Raw genomic sequence first — 22,570 nt, 5'->3', positions numbered from 1 at the left:
GCTGCCAGAACTCTGAAAATCGAAGAGGCTCAATGTTTAATAAATAGTTGCCAACATCTAGAAATCTCAATTACAAGAGTCAGTAGCCCTATCAAGTAGAATAACGGCAAACTATCGCTAGTCCTGGAACTTTGCTTCAGGCATCAGGCCTTAGACTTAACGTAATTCAAACCTAATGTAGCTATTGGGAAGATAAAGGCAAACAAACTGGATTGTTCTTACTTCGCTTTACTTCATGATTAGCCTTGTCTTTAACTGGGACATGTATTGCTTTGCTGTCTTGTTGGATCAAGTTTTTCATGAGCTTTGCTCCAAATAATGTGACAAGGCTGAAAACTTTGTGCAGCGACGTGGCTGATATTGAACAGCGCCTTCTCACTGGCGGCATGCTGGAAGCCCTACTTTCCAGCCCCGAGTCCCTCAGGGAACAGCTATTTAGCCGCATCTACCCATCGCTCAATGGATCTGACCATGGGGTCATGAGGTTTTTCTACAAGCTGCTTGATATCTGTGGCCGCACTGTCACCGACAACTTGGGTCTCAAGCCATCCGACCACCTCATGCTCCTGGAGAGGCTCCAGTCAGCATGCCCTCGTACGTAGGCTAATTTATGACTGCCCTCTCCTTCTTTACAGAAAGCAGCAATTGATAGTTTCTTGCATAGTATTCGTGATCTCAGTGCATCTGTAACAGGCATAAGGATTGATCCACATTTGCAGAGTTCATAGGATGCATGGATACTAGGTTACAGGCCTGTGAAGCCAGTGAAATTATTGCCAAAGTTTTCATGCTTTAGGCTGCTTGTAAGTATTCAAAAAATATTTTGACAGTTGTGTGCAGGGTGGAAGAGCTTATGCAGTGGAACTTTGAGAAAGACTACTATATTTTGCAGGCACACTGCTGCAGATAAGGCAGCAGCAGCACCTTTAGCTCGCTACACGTGACTGCTCAACTCAAAATTTGGCAGGTTTTGCACAAAATTGCACTGGGTTGCACCATATCAAACATATTCTTTGTGTGCGACTGCGAACTCTGGCACAGGCACAGATTTGTTTTCCCAAGCATCAGGTTGTGATACAGTTGAATCTCGATAACTCGAACTCGAAGGAACCCGAGGTCAGGACTGGGCCTCCGCTGCTGGTTTCCTCTGTGTGCTTGCGTGTTTCTTCCTTCGTCTGCTGACAGATCGGCACTGTATTTACCTTCTTTGTCCTGCGTTCTTAACACAACCCATGTTTTATTAAGATGCGAAGTCATTGCTGCTGATCCTAATCATGTTGGTGTGCTCCCTTCTGTTGCCGCGTCGCCACGTTCTAAAGACAAAGAGAATGAGGTACTGGGTGTCGCCTTCGTGTCCTTGTATTCAGGGTCCGTGTTGTGTCATACAGAATCGATCGGATATTGCGCACTATCTCCAACAATCTTTCCATGGGGCGTCTTGGTTTAGACGCGTCATTGTAAAAAAACAAGCGCGAAGGAGACTGACCAAGCCAACAAAAACAAGTGCGAGCGAGAGCTGACACAAGCAGACAATAGTGCGAAACAAGGCGCCTGGCTGAGCCAGACACGAGTACAAATAGTGTGGTCAGGCTTCAGTTTCCATTTTCCTGCGCATACACCACTGTAGGGGCCGCTGTTATTGGTCCCCTCCTTTCGCAGCTCGCTTGCCACTGCGGCAAGCCACGAAAAATCAAAATCAGCCCAGGACCAACGCCTCACGTGGCGCATTTTGCCGCTAATGTGGCTGGGGCATTACGGCATAACGCAGAGAGGCCACCTTGCCATTTGAGAAATAAAAAAATTCCCGCCGCTTCTTCTTTTTTTTTGTTTTCCTCACGCGGCGTTGAGGGCTTTTTCCTAAGCCTTTCCACTATGGTGGGGTCAGAGCAATGCTGGTTGGAGGCACCGCCACGTGATTGGGCGTGCTGCTGAGGGCATTGTCGTTTGAATTAACCATCGCAAATGCTTGCATGTTCAAATTACCAGGCATTTTCACCCATTGGAACACACATAACATTGAAGGGAGCACAGTGTCAATCCGAATAAACTGCAAGTTCGAATTAATCATGTTCGAATTAACGTGATTCAACTGTAGTTTAACAAATTTGTTAGTTAAGATGATGGGCAGCTTTAACCTTCCTTTTCGCTGACACCATTTGTCTTGTGTGTTTCTTCAGAAATAGACTACAAGGCCTTACTTGAGCCAGGACATTCACCTCTTGTCGTCCTGAGTCCATTTGTGAACAAAGACACAGTTCAGGCCATTTCAGAATTGGCTCCCAGCATTCCCTGCCATGTGAGTATCCTGCGGTATTACATTGATTACCAATCTTATAACTAAAATCTCTATGGGTTGTAGCACTTGTAGTGTGGTGAAAATGAACCAGCAGTGTTTACAAACACTTCCTATTTTCTACCAATTCCTAAATACAAAACTCACTCTGTTTAGAGAGAGAATTTTTGACAAAAACTAAAGGAACACCAACAGTACTAGATTTTTCTATATCAGCAGTGCACAATGTCACTTATGTGCATAAGTCACTTATGTGATGGTTAAGTAAATGTTTGGGTCTCAAAGGTTTGAAAAACAAGAAAATAAAAAATAGCCTGTAGGGTTTTCGTTTCTTTCTTCCTTTCTTTCTTTCTTTCTTTCTTTCTTTTATTATCCACAGCACAGTCACAGTCAGCGATGGCAGTGGAACCTTATCAGACCTTGTGTGAACTTTGTGACACCTGTTCACTTGTGCGCCAAGCTTAAGCAGCCGATTTTGGTGACATTTTGTGCTTGCTACACCATTTCAAGCCAGTATGCGCCAATTTGGACTGCTTGTTTCTGTAGTAGCCACCACCCTGCATCATATTGAGCCAGAAAAGAGCCTGTTACAGCTATTGAAGTTGAACATCATCTCCTATTCTGCTTTTCATCACACGTAACAAATATCTGTATAGAATAGCGATACTAGCAGAATTGCTAAGACAGCTTGGGATCAAGATTCTGTAAGTAATGCAGAAAGAGTAGGAAGATGCTCACTTCTTAGTCTAATGCAGAAGAGCTTATGTCTGTCTTAGCCTTGAGACAAGTCCAGTGCTGGCGAAAATTCTGTTGTAACAGCTGTTTTCCATTACTGCTTTTCCAGGATGGCAGCCACCTGACGTCCTCCTCAATTTTTTGCACATGGGCTTCCAAACTTTTCCTGTCGAAGGGAGGAGAAACAGTGCTAACAACGGTAATTTAGTAATCTGGATAATGTACTCATTGACTTTAAGGGACACATCAATTAAGTTTATAGTGCACTTGTCCTAGGTCCCTCCTACGTAATACCCTCGCAAGACAATCTTCAGGGTGCTTTGAATACATGGACAGATTGAAGGACCGCATTATTGTCTGTTACATTTCGGAGGTCAGGCTTGCATTATCAGATGACATTTTCACGTTCAAGCCTAATGTGTTAAAAAAGAAGAAAAACAAGGCAGAATGTCTACTATAAGGTGTAAAACACATCAAATGCATCTGACTGCTACAATGGCTCTTAGGCTATGAAATTCTGCTTCTGGGGGTTGCGGAGTGGATGGTAAGGTGGCGCGCATCTGGGCCATGGCTGCGCATGGCTGTAAGCGTGGTTGAGCGCACGCACAGCCCTGCAGCTGGCTTTAAGGTGCATTTGTAGCCCGACATTATCGGCGCGCAGCCAATCGTCATCAGACGCCGGGCGCGTCGGAGCACACTGGTCGCATCCGATTGCGTTGGCAGTGCCATTGCATCAAACCATCGGTTGAACTGTGGATGATGTTGTCCTCGCCAACGTGACGTAATGTGTGCACGCGTTCACGCTACATCAGATTATATTTAGGCCTTTAGAGGCAATCTGCCGCGTGTGCAATTAGTGGGCGTCCAGAGAGGGCATGGCACCTTTTGAGCTGTCTTCATGTGCATTTAGTATTGGAGGGTGTGTAATCTCAAGTTTAGGTGACCCGTTGGAACGAGAGGCAGACGAAGCATTCGCTCTTCTCTGCCGGCGTTTTTCATGATAGCGCCGTCACAGTGCGGGTAACGCCATCAGCCGCGGGGGCAGAGTGCACACGAAAGCATAGCTGGCTCCGCCGATGTGAAGATATGGTCAACTTATGTGGCATGAAACTGTATCATTCGTCACCGACTCCCAAATTTGCCAAAATAAATTGTTTTCTCATTCAAGTTTGCCTTTTTTTACTTACCCGATAGTTCGGAAAATTCTGCGGTCCCTTTCCGTGTAAGAAAACTCGATCAGCGACTGTACTTATTCACATAACAGTCGAATTTCATTACAACGAAATTTCGATATAATAAGCAAATTGACAGTTTTATCGACTTCATTATATCCAGGTTTAACTGCATAAATAAAAGAAAAAAAAAGGAAGGGCAGGAAAGAAAAGCACTAAGCAGCCATATAAAAACAATTAATTGTTGTTGCCTGTAGCTTGCAGTTTAGCATAGTAAATAGATTCCAAAGCTCCCTTTGAAACGTCCATTGGTTGCAATGTCGAACTTATGGATAAGGTATGATTCTCTGTATTTTCTTTCTCATTCAGAACGGAAATTTGACTGTGAGATGTAAAGTTTAAGTTCATCAATGTTATGACCTGGTTGGTTGAAATGCTTGGCGACGGCTTTGGGAAGCTTTTTAGTTGTGTCTGCACGATGTCTGTTTAACCTGACGTTCATTGAGTGTCCCGTTTCACCAACATATTGTTTCTTAGAGAAGGAACCTTCAAGCATATAAATCGCATCTGAACTTATACAAGTAAAGCTAGTTTTCACTTCGTGTGTATAACTGTTTGCGGTGCTTTTAATTTTAATGTCACTTTGAAGGTGCCTGCAGGTTTTGCACCTGGGGCAACAACATGCTTTTATTACAAGGAAATGGTGTTAGCTGACTTTTGCGTGCACTAACACGTCTTTCAAGTTTCTGTTGCAGCGATAGGTAACCCTTGGTACATCCGGGAACGTTTTCCTCAGGTGCTCATTAGTTGATAATGTTGGGTGGTATTTTCTTAGGATGTTGTTTATGTTTGGGAGGGCATTAGAATATTTTGTTATAAAGGCTGGCGGTATTCCAGATTCTGGTGTAGGCTGTTTCTTAGCTGATTCCGGCCGCCTCTCCAATCTTGACGCAACGCCATAAGCTCTGTCGAGAGCAACTCGTGGATAGTTTCATTTTGCTATCGTTGCTTTAACGTCATTTAGGTGGTGGGTATAATCATTGTCTTCGCTGCAGGTTCTTCTTATTCATTTAGCTTGTCCAACAAAAATTCCTTGCTTGCAATGTCGTGGATGATGACTGTTGCAGTCTAAATATTGCTGGCTATCTGTAGTATTTCGGTAAAGTGTCCTTCTCAGTTTCCTATGTCATTCTTAGTTTGAGAACTGAGAACAAACTGAGAACGACGCTTTACCGGGAGCGTTATGAGGACCCCCCCCCATACTAATCAATTGATTGATCAATCACTCAATCAATAAATCTGTTAATCATTAGATAAACCAGTCAACCAAACATGTTTAATGCCATGCTGGTGGCTCATGCAGCTATTGTTTCGTATTGATCGTATTGCTCGGCTCGTATTGTTTCACAAACTTGCGCTGTTATGACTCTTCCTTTTTTTTCTCTCTCTCTCTAGTAAGACCTTTTCGTTATTTTTTCTTGCTCACTTTTCAGACTGAGTGGACAAAGCACTTTGACAAATGCCGGGGATACCTTGAGAACCTGTCTCCATCAGATCTTGTGACGTTTGCAGAATCAGTCGCATTTGACAAGGTGTCGCTTGAACGCGTAAGTTTGTGCTTCTACTGATGTGTCCTCCTGTATGCCACTGACTTAAAGAGGGCAGATTCTCTTGGCACACTTATTTGAGTATTGGCGGCGAGGAGTTACGGAGTCGCCATCTGTCGGAAGCGCCTCCCTTGCGTAATATGAGGGATCACGTGGCGCGCTCCTCATAGGTTTCACTTACAGTGCTCAATAAAAACACCACGTAGCAGCCTTCCTGGACATTTATGTAGGTACTCTCGAAACGAGAGAAGTTTTTGACTGTCGATATAATAATCTTGGGCAAACGGAAAGCACAGAGTCGTTTACAGATGCAATCTCTTTACCGAATACGCACAGTGAACGCCACTGCACGCAGTTGCCGTGATGGAGTCTTCCAAACTGGCTTCTTGTGTGATAGGTAGCCAAACGCTGAAAGTAAACTATGTGAAACTATACTGTCTGTATAACCAAATGGGGCATAACAGAATGGAGCCTCAATCCAGTGATCGCATGGGTTCGCAGCGACCAACTGCACGTCTGCATGCATGTCTGCACACAATATTTTGCTTTCTCTGTGAGCGTGTTTTCGCACCATGCCATGAGCTTTAGGCCGCAGCATATGAGCATTTAACAGTACACTAATGACCGTTGCTGTATGGACGCTATCAGAACTGTTCAAAAATAATTCCGGTATAGAGACTTCGACGCCTAGCTACGGTGACTGTGATGTGCCGTCGCGACGATTCAATCTTTTTTTGTGTTTTAAATTCTTGGACATTTCAATATTACTTCTCAAGTTGCGTCGCACTGTATGTTTATCAGTCTTCTCAGCGCATGACTTCCCTCTGCTTGTTTTTCGTAATCCAGTGCATTAATTCATAACACAAACATGACCATATGCCGTGCCTTTCTTTAATGTGCGTCTTACCACTCCCTTTCCGTTTAAGTGAACTTACCAGTATCTAGCATCAGCAAGTTCATAGACCAAACCGTAATGACATTAGCCAGGCAGCGGGCGCGGGTGAGCGTCTCAGTGCGCATAGCAGAAATGTTCCTCACGTCTGTGCTTGCTGTATACCCGACTTGTTGCCGATGGCTGTCTGCCGGTTCTAAGTTCCGCCAGACAAGCTTCACGCAGCTTCTTGTCCTGCGGCTACATGTAAATAAGGCTGACACCAGGCTCCGTTGCGGACGTCTGATACTGCGGCACCGAGCAGTAGCCTACCGTGCTGCACGCCTCCAAAGGCAGCCACTACCTATTATAGTACTTTCAGATGGTGTCAAGCAGACACCCAAGGTGGTAAAGCCTCACCACTTAATCAGAACGGCAGCGCAGGTGGGACTTTACACTTTCGTTATCAGCTCACTGGCGCTTCCGAAGCAGCCGACACGGCCGCTGTGCCCACGTGATCCCTCATGTCACGTCACGCCGACAGTGGCGCTAGCTTTTGCAGTGGTAGAATTTAAAAAAAAAAAGGAGAGAAATATCACAAAAGAAGAAAAATACCAAGGAGCTCCCCCACCCTAGAACAGAGCAAATATGGGCTATGTTCGGCACAAATCGTTGCTTCAGGGCTCAGGGAGGCGCCACCATGGCCGCAGTTACGTTGGCTCTCCTGCTTCGGCTGGCTTCTCGAAGCAATGCTGTCAAAAGTTTATTCTTTCTCTCTCTCTCACTGTGTGGAGGGAGAGGCCACACAGTTCATTTTGTACGACTGTGCGCTGTGATGACCTGCAGACCTTTGTAGACAGAGCTTCGGGCAAAGGCATCCATGTGTTTAGACAGGGGGCACTGTATTGCAAAAGGGTTGGGAAGGGAAGGGGCGGAGGACAACGATGTGAGATGGCACGCAAGCCGGTATGCGAAAGCTTGCAGTGAACACAAGCATCGCATCAGCATCAATATGCATTACAACTCAGAGAAGCGCTTTTCCGAATATACGTTTGAGTCGCTGACGGCGACAGAAGCAAAAACAAAGAAATGAAGGGTGGGGAGACAGCAGGTGGCTGGGGCAAATGTGCCGCCGAGGTAAAAAAAATCACTAGGTGTAAGAGGGGGCGGGGGGAGTAGGCTGCCGCCTTAGTTCCAAACAAAGGATATCAACGGCATAGAGCCGCGGTGACATAAAAAATCGAGACAAACTTCAGAGCAACTCGGCCTATAAGGACAAAATTGTAGCAGGTGCATTGCTTATAAATGTATCATGCTTGTAATCAGCCAAGCCATTTTAAAAATACTGCTTTATTGTTAAATTTGAGCCCCTGACTTACTAATGTTCGAACGTGGGCTGGTTTGCTTCTTCAGCATATTTTGACAAAAAGCAGTGCATAGACAAAAAAGTGCTATATTTTCGGAAAGAGACATAATTTCATTCCCATTCCATTTCTCCAAGCGTTGTCACCATTCCATTCCGGGGTTGTCTAAACGTGGAATGATTCCGGAGTCATTCCAATTCCGGAGTTGTAACTCTGCAACACTAGTTAGCGACTTCTCTTTTTTTTCTTCTCATAGTTCATCAACCATTGGGTATAACTGCCCCAACCAATCTGTGCTCTGTGAACTTGATCTGTTTTCAAACACGGTACTCAATTCAGGGAAAGTGAGCCCTTTGCATTGTTTGTGGGCATACAATTTTTCTGTAGTAGTATCACGGTCAGACGAACTGCTGCTTATGGACACATTTCTACATGCAGGTGAGCCGACGAATACGTCTGGATGTGGTGAGACAGTGTCTAAAACTTGCGAAGCAATATCAAGTCGAGAAAACACCCAAAATGTAAGTTTAAGTTCACTTTTCTTGGAATGACAGCTCATGCAACTTTTCACCTCCTGGTTTTGACATTTTTGGATGTTTACATAAAAAACCTGCAAGCCCCGCAGTTGCAAATATATTGTAAATGTATGTGACGATAATGGATAAATGTAGCGAGTGCCAGGTTATAAATATAGTTCTCCTAAGATCTAGTAGTTGCCACTAGGTGTTTGCAGTGTGTGTTATATTTACAGCACCTAAAAGAAAGAAAATTACAAAGAGATACTGAGTAGCCAAGAATTTAGCAGCAAGAGCTAAAGGGCCCCTCGCACTGGTCTGGCCATCTTGAGCTGACAAGTACCGTGCATATACTGTGCGCAAACGATCATGTCTGCTAAGCATTATACCTCTGTGGCTGTGGAAAAAGCTTAAATTTCAAGCCAAACCCCATTTACTCTTTTCATAGCCGGCGCCGCACTCCCACCCGGAGAGTCAACATATATCGCACAAGTGCACAGTGTCATGATGTTGCTCATAGTGGCAGATGACTTTGAGAACTATGCAGGGCAACAGCAGATGTTTGTTTGATCTGTTGCTTCAATAGAGGGATTAAAGTTTAGAGAAATAATAAAACCTACAAACCAAATGTCTGCATGTCTTTGTTTTACTTTGTACCATAGCAAGAGATGTGCTTCCGTTCTGTCTGCATGTTCCCATGTCATGCGGTCGCACATGCAGAGAGTGAAACTGTGTCGTTTTCCACCGTGTTCCAGCGTGCGATCATGCTCTGTGATACACTTGCGTCTGCCTCAATCTTAGTGTAGCACTGACTTATACCGCAAGTCAGGTGTTCTCGTGCACAGCACATGAAATCATGTGCTGCGCAGAACAAGACAAACGCAGCAGCTCGCACGAGAGATCATCAGCAGTAGTGTGCCGGGCAGCAAAAAAATCAAGTAAAAAGAAGAAGAAGAAGAAGAAGAAGATGAAGGGGCCTGTGACGTATGCGTCATGCGATCCACCAGCTCCGGTATGGAAGAACACAGGGAAGGAATTTTACTTGCGGATGCTACAAGGGGGCAAGTGGAGGGAGCGTTATGTTGGTGGTGACACTCGATTCTTGAAATAATGGGTTTGAGGCACTGAAATATTTATATCTTGGCTATTAATGAACGAATTTAAAAAATTTTTGCAGTAGGGGCATGTAACAACTTCCAGCCTATAACCAAAATTTGCTCTGCGGCCTGGTGAGGGGCCCTTTAAAGATCAAAGGAGCTTTCATTATAGTTCTGACAAAATTTTGTTGTGTGTTGCCAAAAATGTTAAGGAGACTGAATCATTAAGCTTTATTCTTATAGATGATGTCTTGCAGTGGCCATGAAGCAGGCACTTTCATGTTGAGGAAAACAAGCTTCTGTTTCCAAACTTCTTATAAAGCGCACCACTAACATAGATTTGAATGCCAAATGTAAATCTGTAATGTGTCACGCTGATTAGTTGAATGTCTGCTTCAGAATTTAGATTGGCTATGTCATCAAACATCTGCATTCTAGAAATAATTATGCCAGTATCGCATGCACTGCTTTTTTATTCAATTAGAAGAATGGAGATGCTAGAGCATGAATCTTATGCTGACAAGTACACATTGGCCACTGAGTGCCAATGTAGCATGGTATTTTTTTTCTTCGATAATATGCACTAACACTAAAAACTGACTTTCTTTTATGTATATCACTCCCTTCAGAGGATCTGAGAAGGAGTGGAATGATGCAGCAAAGACCCTCCAGAGCTACCTGTCACACTTGCAGAGGGTAGTGGATGGAGTATTGGACGAAGCTGTCGACCCTAGCAATCCTGTGGTCCAGAGCTATGCAATTGAGTTTGAACTTTCCCGTGGCATTCCAACAAAAGTAAGTTGAATATGAGTAAGCGCCATGCACAAGTCAGTCCACTGTTAGCATGAACACAGAAGCTGGTGGCTCGTGTCATGGCATATGCATCATACTAAGTCGTCGCTCAATTTTCTTGTATAAAGAATTGTTAGGCCAATACAGTTAACAGTTATTTTTGACGAGCTCCCACACGTGTCCATGGTTGACAGGGTGGCGCTGCCTTCCCTTGAGCATGCGCAGCTAAGTTTTATGTCTTCCTTCTTTTCTGCCACTGTGCAACCTTTCATATGATAGTTAGCATTTGTGTTGTCCTTTTTGTTCTTACTTGTGTCTATGTTTGCACATCTGCCTTTCACTGACATGAATCTCTGCCAAGTTGCTCAACTTTGAGTTGCTCTGAGCATCCTGGCTGCACAATTGCATATCATATGTTACTTATGCGGGAAATCTATTTCATTTCGTAGCATGCCACTCGTGAGATGTAGAAAGCGTACAAGTACACTAAACTCTACTATGGTGGCATGAAATGTGAAAATACAGCAGCAAAACAATTATTTTTTTCCCAAAGATGCTACTTTTAAATATGGCCAGATTGCTTGGCTATGCTGTGTTTGCATCGATGACCTCTTTGTGCAGTTCTACTAGTAGCGTGTTATATCTTTGCTACCATCTTAAACAGCCCTCATTTACTTGGGCATGGAATGAGAGTGTATAGTGAGCTTCACATTCTTTCTCACACAATTCCATTCAGCTTGGACCGGTGCACAGAGCCTTTTGGCCAATGTGCCATGGATAATTTGGCATACTCGCTCACGGGTGCACCGACTCATACTCACCCCACACTCATTTCAGAGCTGCAAGATGTTAGTGAATGATGAAGGGTGTGAGTAGACGTAAGTGGGAAAAGGAGTGAGTACTGCTTAGTGTGAGTGGATGTGGGTATTAACGGGAGTGCGTGAAGGTTAGTTTGAGCACGAGTGAAAATCAGTGACAGTGATTTTGAACGTAAGTGACTGTCTACCAGTAAGCATGAGTGGACGTGTATGTATGTGAACGAGTGCTGGCGAGTGGGCACTAGTAAGTGTTTGTGTAAGTTGCTGTGAACGCATGTGAATGTTGGTGAGTGTGAGTGGGCTTGAGTAGAAACATGAATGAGTACCGGCAAGTGTAAGTGCACGAATGCGTGAGTGCGCAGCCTGCGAAAACATTGGTGAGTGAGTATGAGTGAATATCTGCCCACCCTGCTGACTCTATGTCGTGGATGCTTCGGCATGACAAAGCTACTTTTATTAAATTCCACACATGTTCAATTATGTTCTGGTCTAGAGTCTGCAGCAGCCATGCAAGAACCATTACGCCATAGTTATGCAGCACATTCATTCTTTTTTGATGTATCGGTTACCTACGTTGACTATGCGATTCCACAAAGTTGGTCAATGCTAAATGCTGTGGCACCATCTATGGAGTGGAAATCAACGCACTTTCTCACCTTGATGCCATCTAGGCCCAGCAGCGTCGAAACAAGCAACTGATCTCAGTAACGACAAAACATTTGTTATGCTTTGATCTCAGCTAGAGGAGAGACTGAGCAGTGGCTGATCTTAGCATTCATTTCTTGCTGTCATGACAGAGAGCAAGAAACACACGCAAAGTACCTTCGAGGTGGGCAGCCTGGGCACTGCCATGTTATTGTGCAGTCACGTTAACTGGCAGAAGCCATTCCAACAAACTGACCAGAGCTTCATGAACTCCGTGATGGCATAGTCACAGCAGCCGGTATCGATAATAATAACGGTGAGATGGCAGTGCTATGATAAATCTCTATTATTGCTGTTTCTGTTACAGTTGGAAGCCATGCTGCTTCGTTGCGCCATGTCAGAAACCAAGCCTGGGCTGCTTCAGTCCCTGCTGTCTTGCTGCCCACCAAACACGGTGGACAAGCAACCCACAGATATCTATTCAGATGCCATCTTGCTCGCTTCAGAACAGCTCAGGTTGGTGATTATAATGCATGACTGCTGCTTGTTGTATATGTGCCGGCTGTTGTGCTCTATGGTGTGGTAATATCAGTTTTGGAATTTCAGTTGCCAGTTAACTTGGACGAGAAAAAAATTAATGCAGTTTAGGCTATACTACAGTTAACTTACTGCAGCAGATGGGAAAAAGAAAGCAATGTATGCATTCAGGGAAGTTGATGCTGCAAAGCTACAACCATAGCCTTATTTTCTTTCATATTAAAGCTAGCAGCTTTGAAAAAGAAAGGTTTAATTGCTAAAGGCATGTATATAGAGCAGCTTTTTCATATTTTTATTACGTGCATGGAGCAGCTTGGGGTACCCATTGGCACATCAATTGCCATGTTTATTGTTCAAGTGATGACAGTGCGTTCTGGCCTCTCCTCTCTGACCTGCCTGCTTTTTATTTTAACCTTCTGCAAGAACACACATCAGTGAGCTTTCTTAACATGCACGCAGGACACAAGGGGAGTCACATCAGCTTGATTATAGCACGACTCAAGATTAATAAGCCTGTGCTTGACAAATAGGGTGCAGTGCATGACAGTGAGACAAAGTGACATACAAACATACACACAGCAATGTATGTATGTTTGTCTTTGTCCTATTGTCATGCGCTGCAAGTCATTCATTATCATCATCACCCTATGTTTAAGTCCACTGCAGGACGAAGGCCTCTCCCTGCGATCTCCCAATTACCCCTGTCTTGTGCTAGCTGATACCAAATTTCTTGTCACCCCACCTAGTTTCCTGCTGTCCTTGACTGCACTTCCCTTCCCTTGGTACTCATTCTGCAACTAATGGTCCACTGGTTATGTATACTAGGCATTACATGGCCTGCCCAGCTCCATCTTTTTCGCTTAATGTCAACTAGAGTATCGGTTATTCCTGTTAGCTCTCTGATCCACACCGTTATCTTCCTGTCTCTCAATGTTACCCCTAACATTTCTCTTTACATTGCTCTTTGCACGGTCTTTAACTTGTTCTTAAGCTTCTTTGTTATCCTCGAAGGTTATGCCCCATATGTTAGCACCAGTAGAATGCAATGATCATACACTTTTCTTTTCTATGACAGCGCTCAGCTCCCAGTCGGGATTTGGTAATGCCTGCTGTATGCCCTCCAACCAATTTTTATTCTTATATAAGTTTCCTTCTCATGATCAAGGTCTCCTGTGAGTAATTGACCAGATAAACATACTCCTGTACAGACTCTAGAGGCTGACTGGCAATCCTGAATTCTTGTTGCCTTGCCAGGCTATTGAAAATTATCTTTGTCTTCTGCATATTTATCTTCAACTCCACTCTTACACTTTCTCGGATAAGGTCCTGAATCATTTGTTGCAAATTGTCCCCCAGTGTTGCCGTACTGGGCAATGTCATCTTTAAACAGACGGTTGCTGATATATTCTCCATTGATCATCACTTCTAAGCCTTCCCAATATAATAGCTTGAATACTTCTAAACATGAAGTGAGCATCATTGGAGAGATTGTGTCTCCTTGCCTGACCCCTCTCCTGATAAGTAACCTTCCAATTTGCTTGTGGAGAACCAAGGTAGCTCTGGAATCTTTGTAGATATTTCCGAAGATATTCATGTATGCCTCCTGTACCTCTTGATTATGTAATGCCTCTATGACTGCTGGTATCCCTACTGAATCAGATGCCTTTTCATAATCTATGAAAGCTACAGAGAAGTTGATTTTGCTTTGCAGATTTCTTGATTACCTGACTGATGGCATGGATTTTATCAATTGTAGAGTATCCTTTCCTGAAGCCAGCCTCCTTGTTCTCTTGGTTGATTGAATTCAGGTGTTGCCCTAATTCTATTGGAAATTATCTTGGTGAATATTTTATACAATACTGAAAGCAAGCTAATGGTCCTATAATCCTTCAATTATTTAATGCCTCCATTCTTATGGATTATTATAATGTTGGCATTCTTTCAGCTTTCTGGTACACTTGAAGTCGAGAGGCATTGCTTATAAAGGGCCGCAAGCATTTGAAGCATAATATTTCCTCCAACTATGAGTAAATTCTGTTATTCCACCTGCCACTTTTCCCCTGGTCATGTCTTGCAAGGCCCTTCTAACTTCATCGCTAATTATAGAAGGAGCCTCTGTATCCTGTTCATCACTACTTAAAATGAAGGTAGCGTGGCTTCTGTGGGTACTGTACAGGTCAGTGTAGATTTCTTCTGCTGCTTTTACTACATTATTGAAATTGCTGATGGCATTACCCTGCTTATCTTTCAGTGCATGCATCTTGCCTTCTCCTGTGTGAAGTTTTATTCTCACTGATTTCATGCTGCGGCCAGTTGTTACTGCTTCCTGAATCTTCCCACATTATAATTTTGAATATCCCTTACTTTCTTCTTGTTAATCAGTTTTGACCAGTTCAGCAAATTCCATCTGATCTCTTAAGTTGAACACTTTCATGCTTTGTCATTTCTTTATTACGTCCTTTGTTAGTTGAGAGAGCTTACCTACTGGCTGCCTTGGTGCCTTGTCTCCCACTTCAATTGCTGCTTCAGAAACCAGCTTAGTTATGGCTTGATTCATTATCTCTTTGTCACCTTTATCTTTCTGTTCTAAAGCCGCATATTTGTTTGTAAGCACCAGCCTGAATTCGTCTGCTTTTACCCTTACAGGGTCTAGGTTGGCCTATTTCTTATTGACTTATTTTAAATTATTCATCATGAACCTAATAACCTAACAATCTATATCCCTGTGTTTTATGTGGGTTTTTGGAATGCAGACAGACTGTTTACATTTTCAGACCCTACACATGGTATGTACTGTGCATGGAACCTCAGAAAATTTTAGGGGGCTGTTCTTGACCACCTAGCTTTCTCACAACCTGCTTCACATACTTGACTTACTACTACACCTACACTGTTGTGTATGTCATGTCCTCTTAAGTGCTTAATGAGCATGTGTGTTGTGCTTTTCATTTTCACTCAGAAACCCAGAAAAGAAGTTGCACGATGTGTTCGATGTGATGACGCCTGAGGAAGTTTTGGAACGTATTCTTCGACAAGTGCTTGAAGAAAGGCAAGTACTCTGCCTGCCAGAATTACAAGGGTTGGCAAGGTCAAGGATGGCAACCCAGGTTCAAAGGCTTTTTAAGTTTTCAACCAACTTCAAAGGTTGCACTTTATTCCACACAGATGCAACAATACCTTTTGTGCCAACTTTTCCATTTGTCAGAGATGGCCTCTAAAAAGGGCATGAACATCACAATGGGGCATGCTTTGTAGGAAGAGTAAATGGTTGGGGTCAATTTGCTTGAAGTTGTCACTAATAAGCATTCACAGTTATAATATCGATGAACCCTGTTCCCCTAATACTAATAGCATGCTCAAATAAGTGCCCTATTTATTTGAGCCTAAGCTGACATTAATTTGATAGGTTCACGTCTTGCTAGCTCTCTTGTACTACACACTGACTTGCTTTGATTACGCCATTGTCCGAGGGGTTTAATGTAGTAACAAGGTCACAAGAATAACCTGTTGGAAGTAGCACTCTCATGTGTGTCTGTATCATCTTTGAGTCTGTGTCCTGTTCGTGCTTCTTTAATTGTCCTTATGAAATTTTTTTGATCATTTTAAGTCTCCATCTTCCTGCAACTCCTTTGTCTTGCTTTTGTCAATTGCAACAAGAAATTGTTGGTGCTGACACTGATTGGCAATGAGGATTACCATTGGGTGAACACGGCATGGTGCCACTTGCTATCTTGACAGTGGAGAGGATGATGGCATGCAGAAACTCATCTCAGTTTCTTTTTAAGCGTTCTTTCTTTTATTTGCAGTGAAGACATGTTTGTCGGTGACATGGTCCTCGACTTGCTGCGCCCTTTCTGCCTGGACAGTAGTGTTGCTATTCATGTGCGCCTCAAAGTGCTGGAGATACTTGAGAAGGTACGTACTAATACCTAACTTGTGTTGTCACATAATACAGTCAGTCCCGGATGTGTCAAACTTGAATTTATTGAATTATTGTCTATATCGAACAGTTGTAAAATCTTCTTGAAAATTCCTTCGAAAGTCCCATGCAAAAGTACTATAGCGATGTACTATGTGTGCATCGAACTCCAATTCACCTCCACATTTGATACAGTTAAACCTACCTATAACGAACCTCCATACAACAAATTCCTCGATATTCCAAAGTTTTTCTATTCCCTGCTATCACTCCACAGAAGCACATGTATTTGCGACCTCTACGTAACAAAGTGGCAGTGGGAGACACCCTGTACGATACACCCAATAATGAATTCCCTTCGCTGACCACCTAGTGGACTTTGCCCAAAATTTTGTTATTTTAGCACGAGCAGCAGCCGCATGCATCTCCTGCGGTTTCCCTGCCGATGAAGGGAGCGTGAAACGGTGTCATCACGCTTGGCGTGCACGTAGTAGCTTCGGCGACAGCAAGGTTTCCGCAGAGTGCCGTTGGCACAAAGAGTAGGCAGGGACGACACTTGTCCACGTGTGTCTACACGCGCATTGAGGCACCCTTTGCATCCCTTGAGCTAGCCGAGAGAGAGTGTGATTGTGAAGAGGAAGAGGCACTACATGCACATTGAGGCACCCCCTGAGTCCCTTGAGCTGGCTGGCAGTGCGAGTCTTGATGATAGTGATCTAAAGAAGGGAAAGTCGCTTGATTCTGCAACCCACAAGGGAGTACGGCGAAGTGTCGCCGTGGCCGTGTCCTTATTTCTTCCTCCCTTCAAACATCCCGTCGCTCATTCTAAGTAACATTGCTGCCACTTGCGGGTTGCCAGTGGTGCGTCGGCAGCGCCATTCTTTGGTAGGTACAGAAGTCTCTGCAATTAATTTCGTTAACCTGACACCAGGTGACACTACCAAGAAGAAAAGGACTGCTTTTCGTGTCTCGTGGACTTGTGGTCACTTTTGTCTCATTGTTTTTGACGCCGTGCACATGTGCGAGTCAGCTCCTATGTCCACGCATCCAGTCACTTCGGTGTATCATTCCAAGGATAATAGGATGCTTCAAGAACGTGAAAAGCCTCTTGGTTTTATGCGCATTTCACAAGAAAGTATGGATGACACTTTCTTTTTACTGAATTGTGCCGGGCACGGCATGCCAAACTGGAGATACTGTGCCACCAGGTTCTTCATCTTGTAGACAGGGGCTTTCTGTGAACAGCATTTCAGGATTCCAGGAGCAGCCAAAACGAACAGCAGTGGCACGCAAGACTCGTCGCTGTGCGATTTGCAAGTCCGTGCTGAAAACGTTTCATTCGTGCTCGCACGGTTACGTGTGAGTGGGTTTGGACTGAGATATTCTGCAAGGTGAAAGCCACCTTCTAAACTAACAGCACGTGTGTAGCGTCAACAGTCACTGACACGGGAGCTGGAGAGGAAGAGATGCTTTGGGACGAAGAGAAGAGAAGACGACTAGTTGCAACAGGAAGTCGGTTCCAAAATCATGACATAACAGTCTGCCTGCCTCATTGCCCACATTTGACGATCGGCCGTTTAAATGGCGTATTGTAATGGACATGCGACTGGGCACATTCACGCGCGATTCGCACCACAGGTGCATTGATGGTGACACGGTGCATATGCATACAAGCTAGTTTGCTTCTGCGGTCCATCCATATTTACCTACTTTCTAATAAAAACACACAACCACTTCGACGTGTGCATGAGGCACACCACAGTCTCATGTAAGGGCAATGCAGGCTTTTACCGTTAGACGTAGTAGTTCTGCGGAAACCCGCAAGGTGGAGATTAATTACATTATTAATTACTTCTCTCCACCTTGCGTGTTTCCGCAGAACTGCTACGTCAAACTTGCCTTTGCTTCGTGTTGTTGACAAGTTTGGCTTCGCCCTGCCATCTGCTAGCCACCTGTTTAGTTCAGATGGTAGAACGGCTGCCCCGAAAAGGCGGTGGTCCCGGGTTCGAGTCCCGGACCAGGACGAATTTTTTTTCAACGCTGAGGCTCTCTTTCCTTTAGAGGAACCCGTATGGGTTTCCTTTGTAGCAATTGCTACGAACGGGTGGATGTCTGATTTTCTCTTTATTAAGCTTTTAGCGTTAGCACTGCGAAGACCATTCCGAAGCACTAGCGACATGTAACATTCGTGAGCAAAAATAGTCAACTTTCGTGTGTTCAACATGACCTCGGAGAAGCAAGTTGATAAGTTCCCACATTTCATGATCTCTAGAAACTGTTGTGACGTGCTGAGATTGTAGGCATATCTTGTATTTCAAATTACCCCTATATTGAGATATTTTGTAATCCCCTTTGAGTTCTATATATCCAGGATCGACTGTCATTTCAGATGTGTTGAAATGTTTTTCTTTCTTTGCATTTTCATTAGAAGTGTCAAAGTGGAAAAAAGTATGGGTTTGAATTAAGTGTGGGAACCTGGTCACAAAGGTAGAAGTATAGAGAGGATGGGGAGAGCTTAGAAGTGTGTTTGTATGTTTGCGGGTGTATGTTTGTGAATGTGGGTGTGAGTGGGTTTGGGTGGTGCAACTGGCAGTGGTCTGCTCCGGAGCACAGTCAGTTGCACTTCACTTGCTTGAAAAAGCAGGACGTGTCAAGTGAGTGTCTGAATACTTTGCAGTATGGTGAACATGGGATAAATCATGGGCCTGGGGCTTCAAAGAGCTGCAACCTAAGGCCTAATGCATTTCTCTCGAATTTACCGCTAAATTGCAACTGAATCTTTTTCCTTTTTTTATTTATTTTATTTCATTTTTGCATGTTACATTACATTTCATGCATGTTTTGGGTTGTAATGTCCAAGTTAAATCATGTTGCTGCAAGAAGCTGGTTAAGTGTTCTGTTGTGTTTCCATATTGATATACATTCCTTTAATTATGCTTTTTGCTTTCTTTGGTAGCTGCTATAACTTCTGTGGTTATTTTGTGATATGAAACACTGGAAAACTTTAATAACCGTGTTACGTAGAAGGAATACAGAGTGTGCAATGTTTCTGATGACATGATGACTTCAGAAAGATAACGTTCGGTATATTTCTTCCAAAATATTTTCATTGTTTTGTTTTTGTCACTGTTTCCTAAGAATGTTAAATAAAACCCTCTTCAGGCTTAATAACTGACTAATTGTACATCTATAATAACTGTATGCTTAGATGCATGTTAGCTAGGGCTTCTACAATAGCAGTCCGCGGTAGGACATTAGCAGATAGAATTTTTGTAATTGCATAGCTGTTTGTTAGTCTCCCTCTCAGTAAACCCCCATGCATACCAGCGTAGCAGGTTTAAATATTGGAAACTTCGGCGCCACATTGAGGGTGTAATGTCTGCAAAAAATCACATCCACTTGTGGGTAATGCAGACCGGTGGGAAGGAAATCCATTACGTAAAAGTAGCACCTAATGCTTTCATACACCGAAAGCCTGACGGTCCACCTAAAGCTGCATGGCAATGGCCATCATTGGATTCTTAGGGTTCTCGCTCATGGTAGATGGCTACTAGCTGAAGAAACTCAACCTGCTGAATGCATCCGGCCACTGGCAGCACTTATTGCAGTTCGTCACAAATGACCATTGGCTCTGTGCTCTTGTTTCACTGTGAAAACAGATGATTTTGGCTGATGTGTGAAAAGCTGCGATCCTCTTTAAGTCGCTGGGGTGGGCATGCAAGACAGCTAGGACTGCATGTGGCTTCATCTTCCATGTCAGACCAGAAGCTGCTGCTACCCTGGAATAAATGGGCTAAATAGGTGACAGAGGGGTTGACAAAGGTGAAGATAAGCTCCTCGACAGGCAGATTGAGAATGTCAAAGGGACTGACCACCAATTTTCATGGTGCCCATCTTTTTTATTGCAATGGAAAGAGTGTCTAATCATGAAGTGCTAATGCGGAATACACCGGGGAACATTTTTTATCAGAATTTTTCGATCTGCAATGAGGATGTAGTCGTTCACTGGAAGTATGCTTAAACTTGTGATAGGTGAGCGCAGTAGCAATTATACGCTGGCATTAGTGAGGCAGACAACAACTGTGGCCTTAGCTGTGACAAAGTATGATTTTGTTTATCAAGTTGACTTTCCTCTGATTCGTGTTTTCCAAATTGTCAAAGTATTTCTGCAATAGTAGCTATGTGTTTTTGTGGTTTCCTGTCCAACTGCTTTGGTGTTTAACCAGTCAAAATGAAATCAGTCAGATTGAAAATGGTACAACGCTTTTAAATGTCATACGGATTTCAGCGTGCTGCCGTAGCCACGTGTGCGATTTTGATTTTCGAAGCATAGAATAATGCGCGAGTGTCTAATAATATACCAACTGCAGTTTTAAGCAATAATTACTCTGTACTTAATAAAGGTTGACTTACGTAAAGTATCTAATAGACTACATCCGAAGTAGCAATATTTCACCACCAGGCCTCGCCACTTACTCGTTTTTGAGATTTTCTTTGCCAATTTAAAATTATAATTCCAACGTAAATCACGAAGAGCGTGCCGGGTTCTATCAGAATAAATCATGGTCAATTCATTTCCGTCAACGTCTCGCAACACATTCTGGCCAGTTGAAGTCCCTTGAAAGTCTGTGGCACTTTGAAACCATGTCCTGAAATATCTTGTGCACCTGTAGTGTCTGCTTTTAGTCTTCTGCTGTAGGGGGTTACTTGGCTATGTGTATACATCTACTGTATGTGAATCAATGAACTTCTTTTTCTGTTTTCTCTTTATTCATGTATGCTTATGCATAGTTTTGTGATACCAACGTGTTTTCTTCTCTCCCTCTGTTATTCTAGCTCTCCAAAAGTGTAAGCATGTGTGCTAAATTTTTATGTGCTTAATCAATCTTGAAATTATTTAATTGTTGATTTTGCTAACCTCACATTGCACTAGGTTATCAAAATAATTGGTACTGCATGCTGTGTAAATTTCAGAATGTTTCACTAAGCACCGATGATGAGAATCTCCTGCTGCTCTTGCAAGTACAGACACTAATTTGGTCTGAATGGCCGGACTATGAGGTGAGTGCTGCAAAGCTCGTACAGGTAGCATTTGTCAAATTTCAACCCAATTAAAACTATTTGATTGATTGATTGATTGATTGATTGATTGATTGATTGATTGATTGATTGATTGAATGTTTTATTTTGCAAAGAATGACTCTCTAATATAAAAAAGTGGAGCCAGCATAGAACAATGATAACTGAGCATGTCCTTAAATGAATGAATGAATGAATGAATGAATGAATGAATGAATGAATGTTGTATTCGGTCAAATGGGAGATGCTCATGCTCATGTATCACTTCACGAGTTTGTGTTCATTGCGCAACACCTGGCAGACTTCCTGATCATTTCCACGTTCCAAATGCTTCCGAACATCAGAATATGTGCTGGCCATGCATGTGGTTGAGAGACAATGTTCAGTCTGTTGTAGTCTCCCGAGAACAATAAACTTTGTGCTTCCATTTTTTCTTGAAGCTTGACGAATGCACTGAACTGGATTGTGACACGAGGCAGGCCATGTTCGATGAACTCCTTGATCGCTGCACCACACTATCGGGCTTTGTTGTCCTCGGAAAGCTCCTGCAGTGCGGTGACCCCCTGGATTCCACATCAGAATTGTATGGAAACTCATTTTTTGTCTTTTTTTTTCTATTGTGTTGCCCAATTCATTAGAATGTAGTTGTGAATTAAGCTTAACATTTATATCTAAACTGAATGCATTTAAAATCTTTCTTTCCCTTCTCAGTCACTAACTGGAATGCTCTGCCTGCTTTTATATTCACAATATCCAACAATAGTTTCCTTTCCACAAGAGGTTTCATACATTGCGCATGGTAATGGTTATGAGGCATCAAACATTTCACATTGCATCTCAAGGAGCTTTCAGGGCACTGTACAGTGTACACATGCTGTGCTGTACTTTGCAGCGCTACTTTTACATACAGCTAAGCCTCAATTTACCAAAGCCTAATTTTACAAAACTTTCTATTGAACAAAGTATTTTCGATTCCTTGACACACATTCATAGATCCTAACGCATTGAAAACCTCAAAGCAATGGAATGGAGTTTTGGAAAGAAATGTGTGGCAAAGAATGACGTCACAGGAAATTTGCTGTGTTCAAAGTGCTTCTAAATTTAGTCACACATTGGTACAGTAAGC

General features: G+C 43.2%; 1 protein-coding gene across 1 annotated transcript in view; it reads left to right on the top strand.

Moving 5' to 3' along the window:
• The window catches only part of LOC135904637 (NBAS subunit of NRZ tethering complex-like), a 106,941-nt gene that overhangs the window by 79,718 nt on the left and 4,653 nt on the right, over positions 1–22,570 (top strand). The window contains exons 44-54 of the mRNA XM_065435540.1: positions 347–594; positions 2,178–2,296; positions 3,138–3,227; positions 5,694–5,807; positions 8,481–8,563; positions 10,284–10,449; positions 12,277–12,425; positions 15,406–15,495; positions 16,253–16,361; positions 21,340–21,426; positions 21,885–22,027. Of these exons, the coding sequence (XP_065291612.1) occupies positions 347–594; positions 2,178–2,296; positions 3,138–3,227; positions 5,694–5,807; positions 8,481–8,563; positions 10,284–10,449; positions 12,277–12,425; positions 15,406–15,495; positions 16,253–16,361; positions 21,340–21,426; positions 21,885–22,027 (1,398 nt within the window). The remainder of the gene's footprint in view (positions 1–346; positions 595–2,177; positions 2,297–3,137; positions 3,228–5,693; positions 5,808–8,480; positions 8,564–10,283; positions 10,450–12,276; positions 12,426–15,405; positions 15,496–16,252; positions 16,362–21,339; positions 21,427–21,884; positions 22,028–22,570) is intronic.

This window comes from Dermacentor albipictus, chromosome 1 (assembly GCF_038994185.2).
Source record: "Dermacentor albipictus isolate Rhodes 1998 colony chromosome 1, USDA_Dalb.pri_finalv2, whole genome shotgun sequence".
NCBI classification, from domain to species: domain Eukaryota; kingdom Metazoa; phylum Arthropoda; class Arachnida; order Ixodida; family Ixodidae; genus Dermacentor; species Dermacentor albipictus.
Note: the sequence above shows the minus strand (reverse complement) of the source record. Positions and strands in the feature narration are given on the sequence as shown.